This window comes from Jaculus jaculus, chromosome 15 (genome assembly GCF_020740685.1).
Source record: "Jaculus jaculus isolate mJacJac1 chromosome 15, mJacJac1.mat.Y.cur, whole genome shotgun sequence".
NCBI lineage: Eukaryota > Metazoa > Chordata > Mammalia > Rodentia > Dipodidae > Jaculus > Jaculus jaculus.
The window spans coordinates 39,509,508-39,530,199 of record NC_059116.1 but is presented as its reverse complement, the minus strand read 5'-3'; the positions used below and the strand labels follow the sequence as shown (position 1 = coordinate 39,530,199).

The 20,692-nt window shown below is 38.6% G+C and overlaps 1 protein-coding gene across 1 annotated transcript in view; it reads left to right on the top strand.

Annotated features, from left to right (window-relative positions):
- The first annotated feature begins 2,672 nt into the window (after positions 1–2,672).
- Positions 2,673–20,692, top strand: part of LOC123455054 (vomeronasal type-2 receptor 116-like) — a 38,614-nt gene continuing 20,594 nt past the window's right edge. The window contains exons 1-3 of the mRNA XM_045134741.1: positions 2,673–2,755; positions 3,460–3,510; positions 6,244–6,333. Coding sequence (XP_044990676.1) covers positions 2,673–2,755; positions 3,460–3,510; positions 6,244–6,333 — 224 coding nt within the window. The remainder of the gene's footprint in view (positions 2,756–3,459; positions 3,511–6,243; positions 6,334–20,692) is intronic.

The following is a 20,692-nucleotide window of genomic DNA, read 5'->3' as shown; positions in this document are numbered from 1 at the left end:
TTTACTTTTCCTCCTCCTCTTCCACTGATTAATGAAGTAATCTGTGCCTTCCCTCTCATCAGAAGAGTAGGATGAAAATGAGGCCAAAGGGGAGTCAGGCCACCCAGTGTGATAGCATACTCCTCCAATCACAGCACTGAAACAGAGGCAGGAGGGCTGAAAGTTCAAGGCCATTCAAGGCTATTAGCCATGGTGATGCACACCTTTAATCCCAGCACTCAGAAGGCAGAGGCAGGAGAATTGCTATGAGTTGGAGGCCAGTCTGTGACTACAGAGTGAATTCCATTCCAAGTCTGCCTGGGAAAGAATGAAACCCTACCTCAAAAAAGAAAACAAAAACATATCCAGAAAAACAGAGCCAGACATAGTAGTGCATGTGTTTAATTACAGCACGTGGGAGTCAGAGATAGGTGAATTGGTGTGAGTTCAAGGACACCCTGAGACTACATAATGAATTCCAAGTCAACCTGGGAAAGAGAGAAACCCTATCTTAAAACACCAAAAAAAGGAGGGGATGGACATCCACTAAGCCTCCTTTTTCTGATTGGAGCCTTCCCTTTAGGAATAAACTATATATTGTCTTTAGAGAGTACAGTAAGCAGAAATCTATAAGAGCTTATCTTTCACATGCCCCTTGACATAGCAACATCCTTTCAATGAATTCTTCCTATTCAGAAATACTTGAAAATGATTCAGAATTTTTTCCAGTGGTGACATTTTAATATGATATTTTAAAATACTATGTAAATAGCCAGTTGGATGAATAAATGAAGATGAAATCCAATCACATGATGTTAAAAAAGACTATGGTAGAAGACATACCTGTGTTTTCATGCAAAGTTGTTCCTACATTAATTAGCAAGAAAAGGACCCTGAACTTTGCTGTTCAGAAAATTACAGAATTGGCAGATAGCTTCGGGGCTAGGTGGTGGCTCAGTGGTAAAGCATTTGCCTAACATATACTGGCCCTTAGGTTGGATCCCAACTCAGAGTCACCATGACCAGCTGTCAGCTATGCACCCATTGTCGTATGAGTACATGGAGAGAACTTGTTATATAAACACCTAGAAATTTTACTCAGCCTTGAATCATAGGGAAATTATGAAACTTATTTCTAAATAGATGAAACAGAACTTCAGGTAAAAAAAAAATAATAACAAGGAAGCCTCACAATGATGTTTAGCACCTTTTCTCTAATTTGCAGGATCTGCATTCTTCTTTCGTAGATTCACGGCATAGATGTCAGAAAGTGACACTTGGGAGAGGAAGTAGGAGAGACAGAGTAGGGACACAGTGACGTGTGAGGGACGATGCAAAGAGCACCACATTATCTCATAGTCAGAAAACACGCAAATATAACCTGACATGTAAACTCGTGATACAAAAGCAGAGAAGAGACATTTGGGTTGAGGATGGGAACCAGTGGAAAGACAGAACAGGGTTGTGGTTAATGCACAATGTGGAACACAATGTTATATGTGTATGGAAATATCCTGTGAAATCCACGATTTTGGATGCTCACTAATAAAAGAAGAAAAATAGACATATGTTCTAGGCAGTATCCTAGATATTTTATCTCATGAAGGATTAAATTTCTCCCTCCCTCCATAATGCATCCCGCTTTTTCTGCATCTGCCTCTTAATTCTCTCCAAGGACTTTATTCCCTACCTTTGAATATATGGATGTTTTTTAGACATTAAGCTATATGCAGATAAGCAGAAACAATGGAGGAAGGCAATGTTTTAGATGAATAAAGACATCACCACAAGATAAATATCCATGGGGATTGAACAACATGGAGGGACTCATGGTGTGGGAACCCATGTGAAGCTTAGTGTCTGTGTTGACATTGAGGGATTGACCAGACAGAGTTTGATTCACCATGAATTGGGAGTTTCATGATTGGTAATGCAAACATTGGAAAGCAGCTACAGTTGTTGGGATTCTCCCCATGTGACTGGTAATTATCAGGGCATGGTTGACATAGTGATGGTGAGTTATCTGGGTGACTATACACTGGGCACATACAAGCCACTGCCTGTGTTTGGCAGTTAACTATGTAGGGCCCATGGTTCTGCCTGAGCTCTGACTACCATAGACCTTTTCTGATACTTTCAATTCACATATTTCTTGGACCCTCTGGTGTAATCCTCTTTCATCATTTCAACTGTTCTCCAAACAAATCACTATTGGCACAGACCTGGGAAAATATTTCATCAGATTAACTCATCCCCAGCAGGCATCCGTGGACATAAGTGAGATCATGGCACCTGAGGCAGAAGAGGATCTTCACAACATGTTTTTCAGCCTCTATTTGTCACTCAAATGGGGACCTCAGATGCAGATGCCCAGGGCAGAGCATCTCATATTCCTCCAGGGAGGAGAGAACAGGCTGTGTGGAAAGTCACATGGGAAGTTGAGTTTCCCTTCCATTCAGACACAGAGATAAAACAGACACCCATGGACATGCACAAACACATCTCATGTATGATGAATATCTGTATGACAGCACTTCTTGCTTCTGGTCACGTGTATGTCTTGGAAAGACATGGAGAAGAGTTTCTCCCTGGTTTTTGTCTCTTTGCTCTTGAACTTTCCACACTTATTTGGTAGTTTCACTGGAAGCAGGTGCTTTTGGAGAACAAATCCCCAAAAGAAGATTTTTGTAGGCATGCAGGATGACTGCGTTTTTGATATTTATTTACAGAAAGAGCATATACCAAAAGGATTTTTCATGTACCTCCTTAATGAAAAGTAAGTGTCCTTGTATTTGCTACATTTTCTGTATGTTGTCATCACCTGTTGGTGCATAAATTGTATGTGGCTGATTGGCTAACACTGTAGGTCTTTGTCATTTTACCTCCAACGACATCCATATAATGTGACCAAAAATGATTTTGGTCTTGTAATGAGCCACAGTGTTTTGTGTTTCTTTCTACACCTCACCTAAAAGAGGGGGAGTGGAAAGAGACAGTCCTCTCTGCCTGTCTTCCTCACAGGTCTCCTTCTTTTGCAATCCTGAGGCATGTGCTCAGTGATCTTCTCAGAAATAGTTTCAGTGACTGTGTTCAGGGGTGAGCTGCTTCAGCCAAGTGTCCCTTTGTGTCTCCAGTGTTTCTTCACTGGCATTACTTCCTAAGGCCTCAGAAGGGTCACTTACCTCTGTGCCACACTTGACAGGGAAAACCACTCATGTAAATACTTAGTGACCCATTAAAATGATGTGGCAGCATCAAGTAATGACATGTGTGCTCTGTGAACTATGGATCTGACATTGAGCACAGGTACAAGACAGCTGCCCACTGCGAGAGTTTATGCTCTGTGATGTTATTGTGCATCACACTGACATATGCATGGCCACCAATTTGAATTTTATGAATTTCAGGTATTTGCTAAACATTCTAATTAATGAAAGAAGCTGGCACTCATTCAATTGTGAATCTGTGTCTGCCCTTCAGGCATAAATGGAAGTCGCTGAAAGCACTGAATACTGTCCTCCTGGTCAAATCGTAAAGCAGCAGTGGCTTCCAGTGCTGGCCACTAACATTTGAAAGCAGGGGTGTGTTTTTCACTACTGGTTACCTTTGCAGTTATGGAATATGTCCATATCTTACATTGTTTGGTACTGAATTTTGACTACTCCACTATATTTTTAGATATTCTTACCATACATACATATCTTTTTCAGTAATTTTATAAAATGTATTTCCAAACTGTGACCAATGTGCGCACAATGATGCTGATGGTGCTGCAAAGTGTTTTGTGATGTCAGGGGTGCAGAATCTGACCTTTCAGTATTGGGCGTTCTTGCCTCCATTCTCTTGTCATTGGCATAAATATTCTCATTGCTGATACATAATAGCATTGCTAATAACACTATGTGTAAGCTGGATATATCTGCTATAGAGAATTCTGCTATTTCAAAAAAAGATTGTGGATATATGATTGGCAATTGCAAATTGAGAGAAAAGGAGCAGGTTTCAGATTCCCATGTCTGAAAATAATTAGTTAGAATTAACAGAGGCATAAGGAGTGGTTCTGGTGTAATGTGAATTTCTAGGGAAAGATGGTATGGGTGATCAAACAATCCTTTCTTGATTTAGTAGAATTTGGAACACAGGGATATCAAGTGATCAGACACCTATATTAGATAAATTGTCAGAGAAATTCATAGCTGAATTTAATAATGGGAAATGAAAGCAAAATTCTGAGTGAGGGTCCTAGTGGTAAAAGAAAGCAGGGAAAGCTCTAGAGTTTTTTTTTTTTATTTTTTTAGTTTTTTTAAACATTTTTTTAAATTTATTTGAGAGTGACAGACACAGAGAGAAAGACAGATAGAGGGAGAGAGAGAGAGAATGGGCGCGCCAGGGCTTCCAGCCTCTGCAAACGAACTCCAGACGCGTGCGCCCACTTGTGCATCTGGCTAACATGGGACCTGGGGAACTGAGCCTCGAACCGGGGTCCTTAGGCTTCACAGGCTAGCGATTAACCGCTAAGCCAATCTCTCCATCCCAGCTCTAGAGTTTGAACAGAGTGCATATATTGATTTGAATACAGCAGAGTAATTTCAGTTTGACCCAACAGCCTTATAATGCTGGATGTTGGGTAGAGATATTTTCTGTGTTCATTCGCAGTGAGACTCGGGTACCTCCAAATCCTCTCCTCCTCTCACTTTCATCTGAGAGTCCAACATGCCTCAGTGACTGCTTCTCTCCAGTCATGTGCCCTGGGCATGTTCTTTATGATGGAAAGAACATAATTATAATTATACTGGCTTTTAATATTCAGGTGACACATCCTCTCGGTATTGGATCCTAGGGGTCCCATGGCTTGTTTCAGCCACCCTAAATTCATAAGGACTAAAAGGAACCAAGCACTGGATTCTAAGGACCTCAAGGCTTGTTTCAGTAACCGTAAATTCATAAGGAATAAAAGGAACACTAAACCAAGGAAAGCATTTTCATGCATTAATTACATCTTTTGAGAATTCCTTGGTAAGTGCATTTCCATTTATGCCCGTTTGCTCTTGCCCATCTCTGTGGGTCACACAGCACCTCACATACTCCATGTGCTAGGAAAGTGAACAAACCCCTTTTCTGTTTTCCCTCCTGCTATTTCATTGCACTTCTAATTGTCAAGAATTCCCGAAATAAGTAGATATCATGATGATGGAAATATTACCCTGTTTTGATTTTCTGGGATTTAAAAATGGATCCTGTAGGCATGTTCACTGACGACAGGAGGAGAGCTCACGGGTCCATCTATGTATGTCCCTGTTCATAGCTTCTGATCATGTCAAGCTGTAGGGCACTGGAGTGGTTGGATTTAGGTGCCCCCCAAAAACCATAGGTGTTCTGAATGTGACGTTACCAGATGATGGAGATTTGGGAATTAGCACTTCTTGGAGGCAGTGTACTGTTGGGGGCAGGTTGATGGGCATTTAACCAGTTTCCCCTTGCCTGTGTTTGGCATACTCTCCTGTTCCTGTTGTCCACTTTATGTTGGCTAGGGAGTGATATCTACCCTGTTCTCATCCCATTCTTTTCCCTGCCATCATGGGGCATCCCCTCAAGTCGGAAAGTCACAATAAACCCTTTTTGTTCCCAAAAGCTGCTCTTGGTCAGGTGACTTCTGCCTGCAATGCGAACTGACTGCAACAGGCCCTACTGTGCAGGTAGCTTCGTAGTGTACTAGGATGTAGCTACCCACACCCCCACCTTGTGTGAGACAAAAGTGTTTGCTTTTAGATAGGTGTCTATACCATTTTTGCTTTCATTTTAATCAATGTACTGTTGCAGGACTTATACATAGGATTTAAGTCATAATGTAATGTTTCCTTTTTAAAAAATATTTATTTATTTTATTTATTTGAGAGAGAATTAGAAAGAGAGGGAGGGAGAGATAGAAAATGAATGCAACAGCACTTTCAGCCACTGCAAATGAATTCCAGATTCAGATGTCTCCTTGTGCATCTGGCATACATGGGTCCTAAGAATTGAATCTGGGTCCTTTGGTTTTGTTGGCAAGGACTTTAACTGCTAAGCCATCTCCCCATCCCCTCTCCTTTTTTGTGAATGAGATTTTTATTGAATCATAAAAATAGTACATAAGATGCTCAGTGGATAACATACTCTAGGCTCCAGCTAGCCTACATTTTACCAATCACACAGGGCTAAGATGCATGATTATTTTCCAGAATGTAACTTTATAGCTGTTAATAATGTTTGTGTTACCTTACATAGGACAGGTTATAACTGTGATGGTAATTTGGGGCCCAATTTACAATTTGTTCATATAATAAAGTTCTCCCAGAAAAATGAAATTTCCAAAGGGTAAGGATGCTTTAAATATAAGATATTTAAGAAAAGCTTTCTCTCTGTTTCTTCATCTCTTAAGTAAGAAAAGTGGTACTTATGGTTGTTGCAAGGTTTAAATATGCTAACACAGATAAAGGTCCTGGCTTCAAATATGCTCAGTACACTGTGGTTTACCTTGTTCATCTCAAAGACATTAGGCCTCCTCCTGTTTAGACTATGTCATTTCAAATGCAGTAGAGCTCTGTTAGATGACATCTGCCTTCATCATGTTCTATTGGATCGGTCAATTTGTAGTTCTTATTTGTACAGAGAACTCACTTATGTAATATGGTAGATATGCCTCTGTTCCTTGTCATGTAGAAAATTTTCTCAATAATTTTTGTCTCTTGATCTTATTTCATAAAAGAAAGAAGCAAACTTTTACCTAATGAACAAATTTAGCAAAACTTGTCTATTCTCAAAACATACTAATTTTAACATTTTCTTATTTACTATTAATTTTAATTTTTTATTAGCTGTGTACATATTCAGTGTGTAAATAGCATATGTTGGTACCATCCTTACTCTCATGCCTATACCCCCTCCAAAGGGACCCTCCTTTTGGGGGATGCCAGTTATCCCCATGGGGATTGTGGGTCATGAATTGTGGGGGTGGCAATCAGTTATGGGGAAGAAGCAATGTCTCTGTGTCCAATGTCCCAACTTGTAGATCCAACAATCTTTCTGCCCCCTCTGCCTTGAATTCCCCTGGACCATGTTGGGTTCTTTTTAGGTCTACTTCAGTGATGAGATCTTTGGAGCCTCTGTGTCTCTGGATCTCTGGTTTTGTAGGAGTTGATTGCTATCTGTGTCTATCTCCTTCACCCTTGTGCTGATACCAGGTTCACCAAGAAATCAGCATTCTTGCTTATCTCCCCAATTACTCTATCATTTAAGCTAGGGCCCTGGTGAGGTACCCTGGGCTGACTCTATCCTCAGGTTCTGCATCCATCTGAGACAGAGAAGCAGACTTTCCAATGGACAGTTAAGTCAGCACTGGATAAAAGAGATAACCATTATTAGTTTAGAGAGAATTTAATAGGTGTGTAGACCCTCTTGTAGCCCAAGATTGGTTGGAGCTTGATATTGGAGAAAAAACTTGTTAATTAGATATGATTCTGACTTGTTTTCCAGTTACAGTTAGCGTTTCAGTTCCATTTAGCAGGTCTGTTAGAAAATCCAACAGGAGTTGGTAAACCATTATGCCTGTGTGCCACTCTTGTACTTGGGTGAGTATCACGTCAGGTAGTTTGCTGCTGAGTAGACCTGGAGTCCTTGTTGGCCATTTTCCCCCAGTAGCTTATGTAGCATCTTCTGGCACTAGATGAGCTGACCATTTGGGGACTTCCAGCCCCTTTCTTCCACTTTAATTTAATTTAATTTTATTGATAACTTCCATAACTGTAAAAAATAACCCATGGTAATTCTCTCCCTTTGCCCACTTTTCCCTTTGAAACTTCACTCTCAATCATAAACATTTCCATCTCAATCAGTCTCTCTTTTATTTTAATATCATCATCTTGTCCACCTGTTGTGATGGACTTCTGAAGGTAGTGTCAGGCACTGTGAGGTCATGGATATCCAAGCCATTTTGTATCGGAGGAGTATATTGTAAGGACTCCTACCATTTCTTGATTCTTTCTGTCACTTCTGAAATGGACCTTGAGCCTTGGAAGGTATGATAGACATACTTCAGCACTGAGAATTCCTCCATTACTTCTCAGCACCATGGTGCCTTCTGAGTCATCCCAAGGTAATTGCAATCTGAAAAGAGAAGATTCTCTAACCAAAAGTGAGAGTAGCATTAAAATATGGGTAAGAACATTAAGAGAAGTGCTTACAAGGCAGTTTGGTGAACACAGTGAACACATTTAGCCAGACACCACACCCCTTGGGCTCCTGACTATCCTTGTTGTAGGTTTTCAGTGTCAGGGATGCATTACCTCCCATGGAGCAGACCTCCAGGCCAATTAGAGAGTAGCTCATTGCTCCAATAACAGACGTGCCACTATTGAACCCGTTGCCTCACTTGGCCTGGCTCACCAAATTTAAGGCTTGCAGTGTTGAGTATCTTCATTGGTGATTTCTCTCTCTCCCATTGAACTGCATGAAGGATGACTTCTTTTAGCTTTCTGTCAGCTGGTCTACATGGAGCAAGTTTTCAGCTCAGCTCCAGCAGGGCTTCTCAGTGACCTTGCAGCCCAAGTATGCACAGCCTTCAGCAATAGGGTCTTACCATCTATTCCTGGTGGGAAACCAAGGACCTAGGCAATGGCCTGTAATGTTTTGGGGGCATCAGGGACCTCCCTGGCCAATTCCTCACTGGAAGGTATCCCATCACTAGCACCAAAAATTTTCTAGTAACAATCTATGGCTTCTGAGTGCCCCATTGTCCAAAAATGTACATTTCCATATGACTTATTTATAACCTCTTAGATTTTGATCAGCCCTCCCTTTTCCCTTCCTTCACTCAATCTCTTCCCCTGACCTCACTTAGGCCTTTTCACCCTCATTAGTCTGTTCTTCTACTTACATATATACTATACCATCCTATAAAGCCTCTCCTTCCAGTCTATTCCTTTTATATCCTCTTTCCAGCTTACTGACCTCTGTTACTGAGTTTTATTCCTGCTCACATAGACTTTCAATCATTTGTAGTTAGGATCCCCATATGAGAGAGAACATGTGACAATTTGGCTTCCTAGGCCTGGGTTACCTCAAATAAGTTGACTTCCCCAATATAACATAAGTCTAACTAGCATGTCTACCATGTAGCTTAACTCTCACTGCAATTGCACTAGCTTACATATACACGTTATTATTCTTGGTTCATACTTGTACATGATTTTTGATAACCATGCTCCTCCCACTGCTCTGACCCATCTCACTTCTGACCTCTTTTACTATCCAATCTGCACAATTAGACTTTGATGACACTGGAGGTCACCTACCTTTCATATCTATGATCCTTTAGATACTGATTTTTAATTGTTTTTAGTTTTAGGAAAAAAATGTTGACAAAATGTCCTCCCATAATACTAATATCCCATGACAAATAGATGTTCAATTATATTAACATGTTAATGTATTTTGATAAACTATTATCTCATATACATATAAAGATATAGAGAAATAGATAGATAGATAATAGGTAGATGACTGGATAGATAGATAGATAGATAGATAGATAGATAGATAGATAGATAAATGTAACTTGTGTAAATTTAAGGTATTATCTAATATTCTAATGGTGTATTCATTTTGACCATGTTCACATTATATTTTTGGGTGAAGATAATTAGCTGTAAGATACATCATGAATGTAAATCTGCTTCTCTTCTATGTTATCTTTTTTGGAAAGAGGGAGAGAAACATTGAGATAAGAACACACCATGACCTTCAGCCATTCCAAATGAACTCCAGATGCATGTGCCACCTTGTGCATATGGCTAATGTGTGACCTGCATAATGGAACCTGGGTCTTTGGCTTTGCAGGCAAACTCCTTAACTGTTAAACCATCCCTCCAGCACTGAATAATGTCTTTTATTGGATTTTGTCATTAAAACCCTACTGGACATTTCTTCTGCTCAAAGTGCCTGGCTTGATTATACTGTGTCACCTATTAAATACTACATTACATTATTTGCACTCATCTACATTTTATCATATTTGGGGCTCATTTGTGGGAAGAATTTGGAAGGATTTGAAAACTTAGTCTAAGAGATACCTGCAGTGTTGAATGCAGTTTTGTGGACAATTACTTTCAGAGATGAAAGAACTGACAGCAGTGAGAACTATGGAATATGAGGATTGGCTCATGAAGGGAGGAGAAACTTTGTAGATATTGGGTTATACGTACTATGTATACTGGTAGGTAGAAGTAGGAGGATAGTTGTTTCTTCATGACCACCCTAAGACTACATAGTGAAATCCAGGTCAGCCTGGGTTAGAGTGATGCCCTACTTTGAAAAACCAAAAACAAACAACAACAACCAAAAAACAAACAAACAAACAAAAAAAACCAGTATGTATGACATACTTGCTATGTTCTCAATGACTATGTCCTGAGAACTTATTCAAGGTTGTGTTGCATGAAAATGGACTGTTATGAGTAGATGGATATGGCATAGAAAGAGATAAAAGCTTAGGGATAAAGAGAAAAGCTCAGTTCAGCTGCAAATATTTGAGACATCATAAGAATTGACACTAGTCCAGCTGTTCTCCATTGGGATGGCAAGAAAAATGCTGACTCTATTAAAAGTAAAAGGCATGAATGCTGAAAGAGTGTCCTGCCCCTAAATCCGTCTTTATTCTCTCCTGGATTAACAAAATTGGCAGCCTGTCTAGTACTTTCTTATGCAGTATTAACAATTGACAGAAAGGATCTTTGGATTTGCAACCTGGTTTTGGGTGGGTTTTCTTGAGGGGTGGGGAATGGCCATGAGTAATGTGAGGAAGAACTATTGGAAGTGCCTGCATGGAGGTCCAATGGATTCATGAAGATGAGCCTTGGGCTGCACTAGAGACCCAACGGAGTTACCAGATCTATGAGATGGCTACTAAAGAGAACTGCAGGTTTGGGAAAATTTTTCCCAGTGTGTGTGCAAACCATCTGGAGCAACAAAAGTGGAAACCTCAGGCAATTTTCACTGGTTAGTGTTGTTGGACATAGAGGTACAGAATTTGTTTGCGCATTTCTTTTAAATCTTGTATTTGTTCAATGTTCCTTTACTTTTCTAGGTTATCATTTGTAATTTTAATGTTCACTCTGTGCCATTATTTTATTTTTATTTTTTCTTTTTACAGCTAACCATTAAGAGACCTTGCACTATTGGGATGTTTACAATGTTAGGATTGATAAAACTATGGGGACTTATAAAGTTCAACTGAAGGGTTTCCCCTACTTTTTCCTCTAGCAGTTTCAGAGTTTCAGGTCTGATGTTAAGGTCTTTAATCCATTTGGACTTAATTCTTGTGCATGGCGAGAGAGAAGAATCTATTTTCATCCTTCTGCAGATATATATCCAGTTTTCATAACACCATTTGCTGAAGAGGCTGTCTCTTTTCCAATGAGTATTTTTGGCATTTTATCAGGTGGCTATAGCTACTTGGGCTTACATCTGGGTCCTCTATTCTGTTCCACTGATCTACATGACTGTTTTTGTGCCAGTATCATGCTGTTTTTGTTACTATGGCTCTGTAGTATAGGTTAAAATCAGGTATGGTGATACCACCAGCCTCATTTTTGTTGTTCACTACTATTTTAGATATTCGAGTTTTTTTGTGATTCCAAATGAATTTTTGGATTGTTTTTTTCTATTTCCATGAAGAAAGCCTTTGGAATTTTGATAGGGATTTCATTGAATGTGTAGATTGCTTTTGGTAAGCTTGCCATTTTCACAATATTTATTCTTCCAATCCAGGAACAAGGGATGTTTCTCCACTTTCTAGTATCTTCTGCAATTTCTTGCATGAGTGTTTTAAAGTTCTCATTGTAGAGATTCTTTACTTCCTTGGTTAGGTTTATTCCAAGGTACTCTATTTTTTTTGATGCAATTGTGAATGGGAGTGATTCTCTGATTTCATCCCCTGTGTGTTTGTTGTTAGCATATATGAAGGCTACTGATTTCTGTGTATTTATTTTGTATCCTGCTACATTGCTGTAGGTTTTGATCAGTTTGCTACTAGAGTCTTTAGCGTCCTTTATGTATAGAATCATGTCATCTGCAAATAATGATAACTTGATCTCTTCCTTTCCAACTTGTATCCGTTTTATGGGTCTCTTGCCTTATTGCTATGGCTAAGACTTCCAAAACTTATTAAATAAAAGTGGTGACAGTGGACACCCTTGTCTTGTTCCTGATTTTAGTGGAAAAGCTTTCTGTTTTTCCCCATTTAGTAATATGTTGGCTGTAGGCTTGTCATAAATAGCCTTTATTATATTGAGATATGTTCCTTCTATTCCCAGTCTCTGTAGGACTTTTCTCATGAAGGGATGTTGGATTTTGTCAAATGCTTTCTCTGCATCTAATGAGATGATCAGGTGCTTTTTGTCCTTCAACCCGTTTATGTAATGTATTACATTTATAGATTTGTGTATGTTGCACCAGCCCTGTATATCTGGAATAAAGCCTACTTGGTCAGGGTGCATGATCTTTTTGATAAACTCTTGTATTTTATTTGCTAATATTTTGTTGAGAATTTTTGCATCTATGTTCATGAGGGAGATTGGTCTGTAATTTTCTTTTTTTTGTTCTCTCTCTGCCTGGTTTTTATATCAGGGTGATGCTGGCCTCATAGAAGGAGTTTGGTAGAATTCCTTCCTTTTCTATTTCCTGGAAAAGCTTAAGAAGCAATAGTGTTAGCTCTTCCTTAAAAGTCTGGTAAAATTCAGCTGTGAATCCATCCGGGCCTGGGCATATTTTAGTTGGGAGATTATTGATAACTGTTCGGATCTTCATGTTTGATATAGGTCTATTTAAGTGATTAATCTCATTTTGATTTAATTTAGGTAGGTCATATAGATCAAGGAAATCATCCATTTCTTTCAGATTTTCATACTTTGTGGAATATATGCCTTTATAGTATGTCCCAATGATTTTTTGAATTTCTCTGGAATCTGTTGTGATGTTACCTTGTTCATCTCTGATTTTATTAATTTGTGTCTCTTCTCTCTTTCTTTTGGTCAGATTTGCTAAGAGTTTATCCATCTTGTTTATCCTTTCAAAGAACCAACTCTTTGTTTCATTAATTCTTTGGATTGTTCTTTTTGTTTCTATTTCATTAATTTCTGCCCTAATCTTTATTATTTCTTCACGTCTACTGATTTTTGGTTTGACTTGTTCATCTTTTCCCAAGGCTTTAAGGTAAAGCATTAGGCCGTTTACTTGTGACCTTTCAAATTTCTTAATATAGGCACTTAAGGCTATAAATTTACCTCTTAGAACTGCCTTCATTGTGTCTCAGAGATTTTGGAATAAGAGGAACCCTTCTACATTGCTGCTGGGAATGCAATCTGGTCCAGCCATTGTGGAAATCAGTGGAGGTTCCTAAAACAGCTAAATATTGATCGAACATATGACCCAGCTATAGCACTCCTAGGCATATATCCAAAGGACTCATCTCATTTCCTTAGAAGTACTGCTCAACCATGTTTATTGCTGCTCAATTTATAATAGCTGGGAAATGGAACCAACCTAGATGTCCCTCAACTGATGAGTGAATAATGAAGATGTGGCACATTTATACAATGGAGTTCTACTCAGTGGCAAAGAAAAATGAAGTTATGAAATTTGCAGAAAAATGGATGGACCTGGAAAGGATTATACTAAGTGAGATAACCCAGGCCCAGAAAGCCAAGCGCCACATGTTTGGGCTGCCCTAGAGACCCAATGGAGTTACCAGATCTATGAGACGGCTGCTAAAGAGAACTGCTGGTTTGGGGAAATTTTTCCCAGTGTGTGTGCAGACCATCTGGAGCAGCAAAAGTGGAAACCTCAGGCAATTTTCACTGGTTAGTGTTGTTGGACATGGAGGTACAGAATTTATTTGCCCATTTCTTTTAAATCTTGTATTTGTTCAATGTTTCTTTACTTTTCTATGTTATCATTTGCAATTTTAATGTTTACTCTGTGCCATTATTTTATTTTTATTTTTATTTTTACAGCTAACCATTAAGAGACCTTGCACTATTGGGATGTTTACAATGTTACGATTGATAAAACTATGGAGACTTATAAAGTTCAACTGAAAGGTTTCCCCTACATTTTCCTCTAGCAGTTTCAGAGTTTCAGGTCTGATGTTAAGGTCTTTAATCCATTTGGACTTAATTCTTGTGCATGGAAAGAGAGAAGAATCTATTTTCATCCTTCTGCAGATATATATCCAGTTTTCTAAACACCATTTGCTGAAGAGGCTGTCTCTTCTCCAATGAGTATTTTTGGCATTTTTATAGAATATCAGGTGACTATTGCTCCTTGGGCTTACATCTGGGTCCTCTATTCTGTTCTACTGATCTACATGTGTGTTTTTGTGCCAGTACCATGCTGTTTTTGTTACTATGGCTCTGTAGTATAGGTTAAAATCAGGTATGGTGATACCACCAGCCTCATTTTTGTTGTTCACTACTATTTTAGATATTCGAGGTTTTTTGTGATTCCAAATGAATTTTTGGATTGTTTTTTTCTATTTCCATGAAGAAAGCCTTTGGAATTTTGATGGGGATTGCATTAAATGTGTAGATTGCTTTAGGTAAGATTGCCATTTTCACAATATTGATTCTTCCAATCCAGGAACATGGGATGTTTCTCCACTGTCTTGTGTCTTCTGTAATTTCTCACATGACTGTTTTAAAGTTCTCATTGTAGAGATTCTTTACTTCCTTGGTTAGGTTTATTCCAAGGTACTTTATTTTTTTTTTTTTTGATGCAATTGTGAATGGGACTGATCCTCTGATTTCATCCTCTGTGTGTTTGTTGTTAGCATATATGAAGGCTACTGATTTCTGTGTATTTATTTTGTATCCTGCTACATGACTGTAGGTTTTGATCAGCCCTAACAGTTTGCTAGTAGAGTGTTTAGGGTCCTTTATGTATAGAATCATGTCATCTGCAAATAATGATAACTTGATCTCTTCCTTTCCAATTTGTATCCGTTTTATGTGTCTCTTGCCTTATTGCTATGGCTAAGACTTCCAAAACTATATTAAATAAAATTGGGGACAGTGGACGCCCTTGTCTTGTTCCTGATTTTAGTGGAAAAGCTTCCAGTTTTTCCCCATTTAATAATATGTGGGCTGTAGGCTTGCCATAAATAGCCTTTATTATATTGAGATATGTTTCTTCTATTCCCAGTCTCTGTAGGACTTTTATCATGAAGGGATGTTGGATTTTGTCAAATGCTTTCTCTGTGTCTAATGAGATGATCATGTGCTTTTTGTCCTTCAACCCATTTATGTAATATATTACATTTATAGATTTGCGTATGTTGCACCATCCCTGTATCTCTGGGATAAAGCCTACTTGGTCAGGGTGAATGATCTTTTTGATATACTCTTGTATTCTGTTTGCCAATATTTTGTTGAGAATTTTTGCATCTATGTTCATGAGGGAGATTGGTCTGTAATTTTCTTTATTTTTCTATCTTTGCCTGGTTTTGGTATTAGAGTGATGCTGGCCTCATAGAAGGAGTTTGGTAGAATTCCTTCTTTTTCTATTTCCTGGAAAAGCTTAAGAAGCAATGGTATTTGGTGTTATCTGTGACCTTAGTTCTAATAGTGGTTGTTTGACGAATTTGGGAGCCCCCATGTTAGGTGCATATATGTTTAGGATTGTAATGTCCTCTTGTTGGAGTGTGCCCTAAATCTGTATAAAGTAACCTTCCTTATCTTTCTTGCCTAACGTTGGACTAAAATCTACCATGTCCAATATTAGGATAGCAACCCCTTCTTATTTTCTAGGCCCATTTGCTTGAAACACCGTCTTCCAACCTTTCACCCTAAGATAATATCTATCCTTTGTAGAAAGGTGAGTTTCTTGGAGACAACAAATTGTAGGATCCTGCTTTTAATCCCTGTCTGCAAACCTATGTCTTTTCTTTGGGGCATTGAGGCCATTGATATTAAGAGATATTATTGAAAGGTGTGTATTTATGTTTTCCATTTTTTTTTTGTGGTTCCGATTCTACCTGTGCTATCTTCTGTTAACCAGTATTTGAGTATTGCTTGTTTTTTCTAGGTTCCTTATATGTGTGCTTTTCCTTTTCTTCAGCATGGAGGATTCTATCAAGTATTTTCTGTATAGCTGGTTTTGTCTTCAAATACTCCTTTAACCTGCTTTTGTCTTGGAATATCCTGATTTCTCCGTCTATTTGAATGGATAACTTTGCAGGATAAAGTAACCTTGGTTGACAGTTGTTATCTTTCAGAACTTGGAATATATCACCCCAAGCCCTTATGGCTTTAAAAGTTTGTGTTGAATAATCTGCTATAATCCTTATGGTCTTCCTTTTGTAGGTAACTTGATTTTTCTTTCTAACTGCTTTCAATATTTTTTCTTTGGTGTGTGTGTTTGGAAGTTTGATTATAATATGGCGGGGAGAGGTTCTTTCTGGGTTTTGTCTGGCTGGGATTCTAAAGGCTTCCTGTATCTGTATTGGCACCTCTTTCCCAATTTGGCGGAAACTTTCTTCTATGATATTGTTGAAGACGCCTACTATGCCTTTGGAGTGGAATTCTTCTCCTTCTACTATGCCCTGAATGCTTATATTGGATCTTTTCATAGTGTTCCGAATATCTTGAAATTCCCACTCACACTTTTCTATAAGTTTGTCCTTCTCTTCGTTGGACTGTATTAGATCTGCATTTTGGTCTTCTAGCTTAGATATTCTGTCCTCTCCCTCATCCATGTTGGTGGGGATGTGGAAAAATAGGAACCCTTCTACACTGCTTGTGGGAATGCAATCTGGTCCTGCCATTGTGGAAAACTGTGTGGAGGTTCCTGAAACAGCTAAAGATTGATCGACCATATGACCCAGCTATAGCACTCCTTGGTATATATCCAAAGGACTCATCTCATTTCCTTAGAAGTACGTGCTCAACCATGTTTACTGCTGCTCTATTTATAATAGCTGGGAAACGGAACCAACCTAGATGTCCCTCAACTGATGAGTGGATAATGAAGATGTTGCACATTTATACAATGGAGTTCTACTCAGCGGCAAAGAAAAATGAAGTTATGAAATTTGCAGAAAAATGGATTGACCTGGAAGGGATTATACTAAGTGAGGTAACCCAGGCCCAGAAACCAAGCTCCACATGTTCTCTCTCATATATGGATCCTAGCTACAGATGATTGGGCTTCTGTGTGAGAATGAAAATACTTAGTAGCAGAGGCCAGTAAGTTATAAAGGAGACATAAAGGGAAGAGAAAGGAAGGGAGGAGGATACTTAATAGGTTGATATTGTATATATGTAATTACAATGATTGTAATGGGGAGGTAATATGATGGAGAATGGAATTTCAAATGGGAAAGTGTGGGGGTGGGGATGGAGGGAATTACCATGGGATATATTTTATAATCATGGAAAATGTTAATAAAAATTAATAAAATAAATAAATAATTTTAAAAAAAGAAAGAAAGAAAGAGGAGGTACATTTGGTAGTCGGTTATCCCAGGGTTAGCAGGGTCTCTTAGTGGAGTGACCCTTATACAGACCTTCAGGGTCCTTGGTGATTTCCCACTTTGAAAACGAGTGGGTTTGGAAATAGTCGGATGAAAAGTTGGAAGATTGGCAAGTAGAATGTGAAAAATGTTCATTGTGGGGATACAGGCTCCCAGCCAAGTGTCGCCAAGGTTATACATAGCTAGTGTGCTACAGAGTTAGGACTTGACTCCTGAGACGGGACCTGGAATTATATATTTATCTTAATCTACCTAATCAAAAAAAAATTTTTACATCACTCAATAGAGGTTATCAGATTTGCTTTACTCCAGTAAGGATACCATGAAGGTGTTTTAAAGGAATTTGTAAGACTGAAATGTCAATTCTTGACTATCAGTAAAGTATTATTCTTTTTTTTAATTTTTTTTGGTTTATTTTTATTTATTTGAGAGCAACAGACAGAGAAAGAGACAGAGAGAGAGAGAGAGAGAGAGAGAGAGAGAGAGAGAGAAAATGGGTGCGCCAGGGCTTCCAGCCACTGCAGACGAATTCCAGATGCATGCACCCCCTTATGCATCTGGCTAACGTGGGTGGGTCCTGGGGAATCGAGCCTTGAACCAGGGTCCTTAGGCTTCACAGGCAAGCGCTCAACCACTAAGCCATCTCTCCAGCCCTCAGTAAAGTATTATTCTTGCATTTGTTATAAATATTGTTTTATAAGGCTGGAGAAATGGCTTAGCAGTTAAGGTGCTTGCCTACAAAGCCAAAGGACCTCGGTTCAATTCCCCAGACCCACATAAGCCAGATGCACAAGGTGGCATGTGTGTCTGGAGTTTGCAGTGGCTGGAAGCACAACCATTCTCTTTCTCTCTCTGTTGCTCTCTCTGCCTCTTTCCCTCTGCCAAATAAATAAATAAAAATAAAATATCAAAAAAATAAAAATAAAATAAATAAAGTTCAACTGAATGCAGTGTATTTTACAAACATGGTTAGCAACTTATAGGGGCCAGGGTGGAATGTGGTTTGAATTAGTTGTCCACCATAAACTCATGTGTTCTGAAAGCTTCATCCCTGGCTAATGGAAATTTGGGGTGGAGTCTAACTGAAGGAGGAGTATTACTGGGGGTGAACCTCGATCGTTTGTTAGCACTGGCTTACCTGTGTAATTTTGGCATACTATCTGTTGCTGTTATCCTCCTGATGCTGGCCAGGAAGTGATACCCAGCCTTTGCACAGACCACAATGTTTCCAGTAATGACAGAGTTTACCCTCTAGATGCTATGCCAAAATAAACCATTTACTCTCACAAGCTGGCTTTGGTTGGGTGTTTTGTGTCAGCAATGTGAACTTAGCTGCAGCACTTTGCATAGTATAATAATTTCCAAATCCACTCATTTTAGAGTGAATACCATCATTGTGTTCTTCATGCTGAATGAGCTGAGCTTCATTGTGTACATGTGCCCACATTCCACATCTGCTTGTCTGTGGGTGAGCAGTTATACGATTCCACAATACGGCTGCTGGGCAAAGTGCTGACAGGAATTGGATACCAGGTGACTCTATACTGGGTTGACTTAGATCCCTTCAGGCATGTGCACAGGAAGGTAGAGCTGGATACTATAGGAGTTTATAGTGCAGTGTGCATAACCATTTTACAGAACTTTGTATCACCATCAGAAAAATTTTGGTGGATCATTGATGTTACTGATATTGATAGAGGCTTACATTCCCAGCAGGAAAAGTCAGGGATTCCTCCTGGGTCCTCACCAGACTTTCTTGTACTTTGCTTGTGTGTGTGATGGTTACTTGACTGGTTTACATGGAGTTGAGTGGTCATTTGTTAAATATTGTCTTAATGATTAAGTATTATATTCATTTGCTCTGTAATTACAGGTCATGTGCAGCTCTTCTATTCAGACTGACTGGTCAATGTACCCATTTATAGTTTGGTTCACTCATACATTTCTGTTTTATTGATGCATTTTAATACATTCTCTGTATGAATTCTTCTCCATGAATTGCTGTAAATTGTTCTTAGTAGGGCACTTTGTGTGGTTTGATTCCTGTGCTGTGTGAAACGTTGTATTTTTCATGCAATCTCATTTATCAAACCTTGCTAGATTCTTGGAATTCTTGGAATAGTTTCCCAGAAGTCCCAAATCTACACCTATATGTTGAAGTAATTCCCATGATTTTATCATAGTAAGAATCACTTGCCTCATGTCAAGATGCCTTATTCTTTTTGAATTAATATTTGTAAGAAATGTGGTCTGGAGATATTACTCCATTCCTCACCATGTGAATGTTCCTTTTCCCTAGATTCATTAGAACTAAAAATTTTCTCCAATATATATTTTGGTGACCTAGGTCCAGTTTGAGTGGATGTAAGAGCATGGTTCATATTGTGACACTTACATTAAATCACACTGTGTCCTTGTCTAATTTTGTGATATTGCGACATTTTTCTTAGCATGGCTTTGTAGTATATTGTAAAATCTGGTACCATGAAACCTCCTGTATTGTACTTCCTTCTCCTGACATCTAAGTATTTGTGGACATCCTGTGAAAACAGATGAGTTTCACCATTTTTATCTCTATTTCTATTATTAATATCATGATCTAATATTGTAAACTTTGCTTTACATAAAACAGTATTTTGAGAATTTTATGGGAGAATTTAGGATAGTCATTGATCTATTTAAGAACCAGATTTGCTGGTATTTTTGCTAAAATGTTTTCCATGCTGCATATTTCAATGTTTTTTTGATTTGGGTCTGTGATACAAACCATCTCAGACTCAGCCACATGTCATTTGCTCCTGTCATCAATGGTTACAAGGTCACACTCTTCCTTTTGTTTATGTTTCAGCATATCCACTCCATATATATTTTCTCCCAGATCAGATATAGAAATTGTTTTCTTATATTTCTGCCATTGCATCTCTAGGCTTCATTTGTTACATCTTTAACCAACACAGTGATGTGATTTTAAAGGCAATCAGTTATATGAACAATGATTAGTTATACTTAGTTATTTCATTTGTACAGTTAATGGGAAATTTATATGCAATTCAAGAAATTATGTTTTATGTTCTCTTCATCTGATGAATTTCCACATGAGAATTTCACTAGCTAAGCAAAATGAATTTCCCTCATGATAGCTTCAATAATGCT